This window comes from Miniopterus natalensis, chromosome 17 (assembly GCF_054644295.1).
Source record: "Miniopterus natalensis isolate mMinNat1 chromosome 17, mMinNat1.hap1, whole genome shotgun sequence".
Lineage (NCBI taxonomy): Eukaryota > Metazoa > Chordata > Mammalia > Chiroptera > Miniopteridae > Miniopterus > Miniopterus natalensis.
This window is the reverse complement of record NC_142097.1, coordinates 42767196-42775603: the sequence shown is the minus strand read 5'-3', so window position 1 is coordinate 42775603 and position 8408 is coordinate 42767196. Positions and strand designations below refer to the sequence as shown.

Sequence of the window (8408 nt, the reverse complement as noted above, 5' to 3'; positions counted from 1 at the left end):
TGCTTCCCTTAATTTCCCCTGCGACGCGCCCAACTGTTCATTCGCGTCCGGCTGAGAACTAGCCGGTGAGCGCCCAGGAGGTTTAGTTACGCAGGGTAGGTAATCCATTCAGGCCTATGGTCTGGAAGACTACAGGTTCCAGAATGCATCCTTCATGAGCATGCGCAGAGGTTGCGGGAGCGTTGCCTTCTGGGAGTTGTAGTCTTCAACGTGTTTGTGACGCAGGAGAAACTAAGAGGGAGGAGGAAGAGGGAGTAAACTCTTACCACGTGACACTCGGGATCAGGTGGTTGGGCCAGCCTCCGCTGAAGAGCTCTGATTGGCTGGCGCTAATACGAACGACGCCACTAGGGGCGGGCCGGAGAGGAGCGCAAGCGCACTGCGCTACGAGTCTCGGGACCCCTTTCCCGGAGACTATGGCGCTCAACAAGAATCACTCGGAGGGCGGCGGAGTGATCGTCAACAACACCGAGAGGTGAAAACACCGCCGCAGGGCCCGGGAGGACCGAAGGGAGGGCGTCGAGATGTGGGCGGTGGGGAATAAGTCGGCCAAGAGGGGAATTTGATGGGGTGCGGGGGGGGGCGCAACGGCTGGGGGCGGGGCTGGAGGGAGGTGGGTGGGCCGCGGGGGAGGGGCCGGGCTCCCCGTCAGCTGTGGGGTGGGGTGGGGCGGCTGAACGGGGACGGAGTTTAGGGGCGCAAGTGGGGCCTAGGGGTAGTTCTTGAGCCCCTTTCCCAGAATCGGTGACTTTTAAGTGATGGGAAGAGCCTTAGAAATCATTGCCTTTTTGGACGTTTACTATGTTACTACGTGTCAGGCACTGCCCCTCTTCTACTTTATTTAATACTAAATCCTGTGGGGCAGATACTATTAATACACATTTTACACGTAGGGAATCCACCTGGGAGGCACAGAGAGGTTAAGTAACTTGCCTGAGATCACAGAGCTGTAACAGAGATGGAATTCCAGGAAAGGAATCTTGACTCCAAAATCAATAGGTGAAACTACCACTATATAGCCTTCCAGTGTATTCCAGAACTGCTCAGATGAGAAACAGGCCAGAGGTGAGATGAACTAGATATCGTTATTCAAGCGTCTAACACATTTCCTGCCACAGTGTCCATCCTTGTAAAGGTTCCTTCTTGCCTTTTTCTCTTGAAGACCTGTTGACTTGGGTTACCCCCCTCACCCCCCAAGCAGAGGTCTCCCAACTTCAAGGTTCTTTCTACCAACTCCCCCAGTTAATTCTGCCTTTCCTCCAAAGTCTGGGCTCCTTGGATGGCTTCTCTCTCTCCTTGCTCCTTGGGCATTGAGAATCAGACCAGCCAGCCCTGGTTGAGCTATGCTGAGCCTGAAGCTCTACTTGAAGGCAGAAGGAGCTTAGGAGGAACCTGAGTCCCCAGAGATTTGGTGGGATCGGAGCCTCCTAGGCTGCTAAGGGCAGCACCCAGCCCAGGGGCTGTGACCTGGGAATGCTTGATGAGTCAGAGTCCCCTGACCTAAGAATGCTGACTCTCCCTCCATCTTACCTGCTCAGAGTTTGCCAGACCATCCTGTTCCTGGTAATGACCTCTTTTCTCTGAGCTATACTTCTCTTTTCTGGTATAGTCCTCTTCCCACTTACCGCTCTCAAGCAAAGGAAGTTGTGATATTTGGGAGGAGGAAAACAAATGGAACCACGTGAACTTGTCTTATAACCAGAGAAAGCTCACATTGTTCCCAGTTTGTAGCCTGTGTGTGTGAGCCAGTCCCTGGCCTGACATGCACTTTTGATGCCATTGGTAACACATCTCCAGGGACTGTTTTTCTTACTCTCTCAGTGAGACTTTTTTGGGACAAGAATGATTCTGTCCTGTTGGGCCTCCTACCTGGCTTAGGCTCCGTGCTGCTGAGTAATGGTGTGCCTTGTTTCAGAAAATGCCACAGCCTCATAGCTGAAAGAAAAAAGTGTATACAGTAATTAAAGTTTAAATTAGTGTTGAAAATTTCACCTGTACAATAGTCAGCCTTACTCTTCAAGTCGTGACCCCCTTGAGAGTGATGAAAGTTGTAGATTTCCCCAGAAAAATGCATGTACAGAGTCGTCTTTGGGGCTTCAGGAACTGACGTCCCCACCGACCCAGCTTAAGACCCCAGGTTTAAAGGAGCCCTGATGTCAGCCCTTCTGTAAAGTGTAGTCATGTCTTAGGATGTTTTTGTGTTAGGATTAAAAAACAAACCAACAAAAACAGAATACCTGTCAGGAGAGTTAACACAGATAATCTAACCTGATACGAGGGACTGTTGTGTCACCAGATCCCCGGGGCTCTTTTGCTGGGCTGGCCGTTCAGGCTGGATAAGTGGGGTCGGGGAATTCTGTAGAACCCCAGCTTGCTCATCTCCATGGCTATGGTAATACTTTCCTTGCAGCAATGTTGAAACTGTTAAAAGGGATGACTTGCCGGGTACCAGCTTAGCAGGAGGCTCCAGTCCCTGGGGTAATAGATCATGGCTGCAGACGGTCTCATCAGGCCCTTTCCTTTCTCGTCACAGCATCCTCATGTCCTATGAGCATGTGGAACTTACATTCAATGACATGAAGAATGTGCCAGAGGCCTTCAAAGGGACCAAGAAAGGGACCGTCTACCTTACCCCTTACCGGGTGAGTTGCACAGCACAGTGGTTGGTTTGGAGGCAGGGCTCCTGCAGGCTAATGTGAGTCTTAAGTCCAGCCTCAGTCTTGTGAGTCTGTGGCCTCTGAACCAGGTGAACATTAGTTCATCACTCCTGGTGTGTCTCTGCCACGTGCTTCTGAAGTCTAGAACCACCAGGCCATTTGCACAGCTGAACTGGCTATTGGGCAGTGAATTCTGCAGGTTCCAGAGCTGTTGCTGCAAAGTCTCTGTGTATCTGGATGCAGCTGCTGGGATGACCTGGGCCTGGAGGGGAGAGGTTTTTATTTTTATTTCTGTAAGAGTAGCCTACAAGGCCTTTTGCACATCTAGATGGTAAATATGGTAAACAAGATACAGTAGCATGACCACAGTCTCCAGACTGGGCAGAGAGCCCAGCAAAACCCTGCAGAGCAAGAAACTCCAGACTGCACAATGGGACTTGACTGAGAGTTACCCAGGCAGACGCCGAGAGACTTCCAAAGAAATGGAGCTTGGTATTCTTGGGAAAGGGTCTGTAGTACCCAAGAGTTAGACTCCACTGGTCCGAAGAGGAGCATTTCTTCAAGTGTTAATCACCAAAACAGAGAGGCTCAAAACCCATTTCTGGTGGCTCAAGTGGCATCCTTTTTTTTTTTTTTTTTTTTAATATATCTTTATTGATTTCAGAGAGAGAAAGGGAGAGGGAGAGAGAGTTGAAACATCAATGATGAGAGAGTCATCATTGATTGGCTGCGAGCCCGCAACCCAGGCACGTGCCCTGACCAGGAATCGAACCGCGATCTCCTGGATCCTACGTCGATGCTCAACCACTGAGCCACGTGTGGCTGGGCTCAAGTGGCATTTTTAGTCACAAGTTGTGGGTGAAACAAGGTCCTGCAGGTGCGGGTTTGAGACTCTTGCTTTTGGGCAGCAAGTCTGAGGGAAACTTACGGCAGCCCCCTTGTCCTGGGCCCTGACGCCCTCACCACTCCTTCGCTCTCAGTTCTGTGAAGCTCAGCCTGCACCCTTCTCAGGAATCCTTCCCAGCCTCGCCCCTGCCTCTGCCCGAGCTTTGCAGGCCCTTTTCCTGCAAAACCCTGGCTCGGGCTGCCCGCCCAGCGCAGCTGGGGACTCCTTGTGTGTGGGAGGTGGCGGCCGGCGGGAGGGGGTTGGCTGGTGATGGTTCTCTCTCCTCTCGCTGCAGGTCATCTTTCTGTCCAAGGGGAAGGATGCCATGCGGTCCTTCATGATGCCGTTCTATCTGGTGAAGGACTGTGAGATCAAGCAGCCTGTGTTTGGTGCAAACTACATCAAGGGAACAGTGAAGGCAGAGGCAGGAGGTGAGTGATGGGGGCTTAGGGACATGACAGGACCTCCCCAGGCGCTCTCAGTGCCTCTGCTGCCTTGGCGGTGTCCTCTTTGGTCCCTTGTCACCCAGTTTGCCCTCTTCCTGGCTCTGAATTAGCTGCCAGAACCAGCCCCTGGGCTGCCAGCTGTTCAGCAGAGGTAGGCTCTGGCTGACGGGAACTGGGAAACGCTGGCATTAAAGGGGGCAGCTCACATCACTTTTGCAGAGAGTGAAATCAGCAAAGTGACTGCAGGCTAAGTAAAAATGCTTGTTGTGACCTGAGGAGTGTGTTCAGGTTTTGGGTGTGGAAGGACCTCTCCCTGGGGCCAGGAGGAGCTGCCCCTGTGATGCTCAGGAGGCCCTGCTCTGAACGTCAGTGGCTGCTGACTGTACCTACTCTTGGGAAGTTGCTTTATTTGGGGTGGGAGGCCCTAGGGCAGATGTACTTATGGTGCTCAGTGGGAGGACAAGCTTGTTCCAAGACGGAAAAGCCCCCGGTTGCAAAGCAGGCGCTGGAGGGAGGCAGGCAGCCAGCAGCTGACGCGGAGACGGACGTGGAGGCAGACGGCTGGCTCGGCTCGGCCTGATCACACTGAGGCGCTGCAGGGCCAGCCCTTCCCCGCAGGCCTCCCCACTGAACGGGGCCTGGAGAGGACAAATGGCCGCCTCTTCGGAGTGCTCGGTGTCCTTTTCCTGAGCTGTTGCTTCACTCTTCTCAGGTGGCTGGGAAGGCTCCGCCTCCTACAAGCTGACCTTTACGGCAGGGGGCGCCATCGAGTTTGGACAGCGGATGCTACAGGTGGCATCTCAAGGTATCAGGGCTCTAAAACTTAGGGGCCAAGGACATAGTGAAGTGTGTGTCTTTTTGTTCGTTTGAGTTTGTTTACGTTTTGTTTTGTTTTTAAGTGTTAAGAGGTAAGTCTCTGGGCTCCGGGCTAACCGGGGCTGGGAGTGGGGAAGGAAGCCCATAATTAGCATCACCCTGTCCTGTACCCAACAGGCTGAGTTCTCCCTGCCTGGAGCAGGTGTAGGACATTCTGATGAAGCTGTTTGGACTCAGGACATTTTACTGTGGCCTAACAGAAAACAAAATACCCAACAATTAAGCTACCCTTAGGCAACCATTTTAAATCCCCAAGATATGTACAGCAGGCATCCTCACCTGGTCCCCAGCCTCACCCTTTGCCCTGTCCCTGAGCCTCCCTCCCTCCCTCCACCCATCCATCCCTCTACCCCAGCTCTGACCTCTCTCCCCATCTTGACCCCTCGCCTTGTTCTGACCAACTCAAGTGTGGGTGGGAGAGGAATGGAGTGGGATAAGGCATGTCTGCTGTGCACATCCTGGGACTCTGCGGCTCCCCTCGCAGAGGTGGGACCACCCTCTCCCCAGCCCCGGGCCCGAGACACTCACTTCTCTCTCCCTTGTACTTATAGCCTCCCGAGGCGAAGCCCCCACTGGAGCCTATGGGTACTCCTACCTGCCCACCGGGCCCTATGTCTTTCCCCCGCCAGTCGCCAATGGAATGTACCCTTGCCCTCCTGGCTACCCCTATCCACCGCCCCCACCTGGTGAGTGTGTCCTTTGCTGCCCATTCTTCACCCTACCCACTAATCAGCCTCGCCCAGGCCAGGGTGGTGTAGAGGGGAGACTTGCTCTGTGACCTGCTTCAGGACTAATCAAGGAGCTGGAGAGGGCTGGGCTGCTCATTGGGTCCCTGTCCCTCTCTTCCCGAGCAGAGTTCTATCCAGGACCTCCCATGATGGATGGGGCCATGGGATACGTGCAGCCCCCACCACCGCCCTACCCTGGGCCCATGGAACCACCAGTCAGCGGCCCCGATGTCCCCTCCACTCCTGCAGGTGAGGCCCTGGACTGCTCGCATCCCCATGGCTGCACAGAGAGCCTCAGAGAATGGCTGGAGTCTGACTGGGAGCCCCAGATGGTTAATGACCCCTGGCCTAGGGACTACCCCAGGGGCCTGGCAGTGTGGTAGGCTCAGGAGGAAGAGCCAGATTTCAGCACTCCGCTCTTAGGTAGTCATATGCCCGGGGCCAGGCAGGTCTCTGTTCCTCAGCCTTCTCCACTGCAAGCCCATGCTGACAGCAGCACCTGGTGGGGTTGTGAAGATGAAGGAGGACTGGACGGCCACGTGAGGGCTGCTGGGGGGCTGGGGCGTTAATGCTGTTTCGCTGATAGAACTGAGTCCTCGAACCAGCTACCCTGAGCAGTGGGGGGCCGGGTCATGGGCTGGAAAAGGAGGGGAGGCTTATCCCTGGTGTCTTTGCTTTCACAGCTGAAGCCAAGGCCGCAGAAGCAGCTGCCAGCGCCTATTACAACCCGGACAACCCACACACCGTCTACATGCCCACGGTGGGCAGCAGGGATGGGAGCAGGGCGGCCACAGTTGGCTGGGATTTGGCAGCAGAGACCTTGGCTTGTTTTGAACCTAATAGGATCTTTCCTTTCTTCCTTCTTCAGAACCAGCCTCCGCCACCTCCCTACTACCCGCCGGAAGATAAGAAGACCCAGTAGACCCCTCGCCCCTGCCTCCTGCACCTCATCGCTCTTTCCTTCCCCTCCCTGGGGAGCCGGATCTGGGGTGGGGGTGATGGGGGTCCGTATTCTTCCTCCAGATCTGATCATAAAACACCAGGAACTGGCATTGATGGAAGGGTGGGGCCCCTTGACTGGGAGCTGCGCCTCCAGCGTCCCACACTGTCCCCGAGCCCAGCGCACTTCCCTCACTGCATCTCTGGGGCTCTCCTTGGGAGTGCAGGGTGTTCCCCGAGTTCCTGTCTTGCTCTAGTAGCTTCTACCCACAGAGGGACTCTCTGGCCACCTCCTCTGCCGCAGTCTAGCTCCCTTGTTTTGGTAGCTACTTTATCCAGCCTCCGGTCCACCCAAGGGCCCTGTCAGCCCTGCTCACATTCCGTGCTCCAGTCTGTGCCTGCCATGGAGGCCACGTCCGCCGGACTGTCAGTCCACATTCCACCCGCATCCAGCCCCAGTCACACCTGCCTGTCCTGTCCTGCCCTTGGTCATTCTTTTGCCACCAGTGTGTGACATTGGGGGCTTTAACATGAGCTTTCAGGGGTGGGTAGCATCAGGGCCAGGCCTGAGGCTCAGGGAGGAAGCCCTCTGCTTCCATGCGGGTGTTTCTGGAGTTTGTTTCCCTTTGCCTTCTCTCTTTCCATCTAGAAGGGGCTTTTGGAACTGGAGATTGCATGTCCGTCCCAGCATGCCATGAGAGGGCTGCTGGGGGCTGGAACGAGAGGCCCCTGACCCCGGGACCTGCCTGGGCGCGTGCTGACCACGACCGCTCTGCAGCTGTCAGCCTGCCCTCTTCCCCTTAAGCTTCATGCCTGGTTGGCAACGTGCCCCCTGATGCACTCAAATTTGCTCCCGTTTGCTCCTAGACTGGCCCTGAAGTGAGGAGATGGTTATTTAAAGAGAATTCCCTATTTATTTGACAAAAAATTCCAGTTAATATATTAATGTGAAATAAACCGTGTTTGCACCTTGATTTGTCTGCTGAAAATGTAAAGTAGTAAAGACAAAGTAACTGGACCATGTCTGGCTCTGTGTGGTACCAAGGGTGAGCCTGTGGGGAGAAAAGCCATCTGGCTGCTGAGGTATCGGGGAGGCTCAGGGAGACAGTGTTCCCTCCCATGTGAGAGTCCCTTGTTCTCATGGCCCATTTAGGCCCAGAAAACTAAGGCCTCTCGTGTCTCCATTCCCTGGTGGTTACTCAGCAATGTGCCCAACCCCCGAGACCCCTGGGGCCCGGTGCAGCCCAGCAAGTGCCCTGGATAGGAGGCCTTGGAGGCAGGGCCAGTGTGCGTTTGTGTCCCTGGCTGCTGTGCTCACAACCTGTGGATGTGCGGCCCTGGCCCCAGCCGTGGCCAGGAGGAGCATGCCCGGGCTTGTGGGGCGCAGCTAAAGCCCAGCCAGGCTGGCTCCTGTGGGATATGCTCTCCTTAGTGCCCAGGCAGCGGGCGGTAAGGAGGAGCCAAAGTCCATGCCCAGGCCTGTCCACCCACCCACTCCCCCACCCTACCCCCACCTTGGCCTGGAAGAAGGCCCTGCGCGTGGCATTGGCAGGTCTCTGAGCTCCCAGAAAGCCGAGCTCTGAAGTGTCCATTTTCCTGCCTCTTCTGGACCAAGGTGCCCTCCAGAGAGGCTAGGCACTGCCTCGCAGCCTTGCCTCTTCCTCCTGGCCAGCCCCACAAAGGAGCTCCTGGGGTTGGCTAAACCACAAGGACATTTGAAGGGAACACCTGACTGTCCTTGTGGGGGCAGGGGCCGTCCGCTGTCCCTGCCTGGTGCAGCCTGGCCCCATCACCCTGATGGAATGTCACCTGTGGAGTGGGGCAGGCTGAGCAGCTGGCCACCTGCCAGGGAGACACCTCTCTGGAGCCCCCACCC

The 8408-nt window shown here is 55.5% G+C and overlaps 1 protein-coding gene across 3 annotated transcripts; it reads left to right on the top strand.

Annotated features, from left to right (window-relative positions):
• Positions 1-383: 383 nt before the first annotated feature.
• On the top strand, positions 384-7550 carry WBP2 (WW domain binding protein 2). Of its 3 annotated transcripts, XM_016212453.2 has the most exons (8): positions 384-475; positions 2534-2642; positions 3839-3974; positions 4702-4794; positions 5417-5551; positions 5720-5842; positions 6277-6353; positions 6462-7550. In XM_016212453.2, exons 1-8 carry the CDS (start codon positions 417-419, stop codon positions 6513-6515), a joined length of 786 nt encoding a protein of 261 aa, XP_016067939.1. In that variant the 5' UTR covers positions 384-416; the 3' UTR covers positions 6516-7550. The 3 variants fall into 3 exon arrangements, with proteins under 3 accessions (XP_016067939.1, XP_016067937.1, XP_016067940.1); XM_016212451.2 differs by lacking the exons at positions 6277-6353; positions 6462-7550 and having other exon boundaries at positions 5720-5977; XM_016212454.2 differs by lacking the exons at positions 384-475; positions 6277-6353; positions 6462-7550 and adding an exon at positions 727-1065 and having other exon boundaries at positions 5720-5977.
• Positions 7551-8408: the final 858 nt, after the last annotated feature.

Coding starts and splice junctions, on each gene's coding strand:
- WBP2 (XM_016212451.2), top strand. CDS start 417: ATGGCGCTCAACAAGAATCACTCGGAGGGCGGCGGAGTGATCGTCAAC. Junction 476..2,533: donor ATCGTCAACAACACCGAGAG/GTGAAAACACCG, acceptor TTCTCGTCACAG/CATCCTCATGTCCTATGAGC. Junction 2,643..3,838: donor TCTACCTTACCCCTTACCGG/GTGAGTTGCACA, acceptor CTCTCGCTGCAG/GTCATCTTTCTGTCCAAGGG.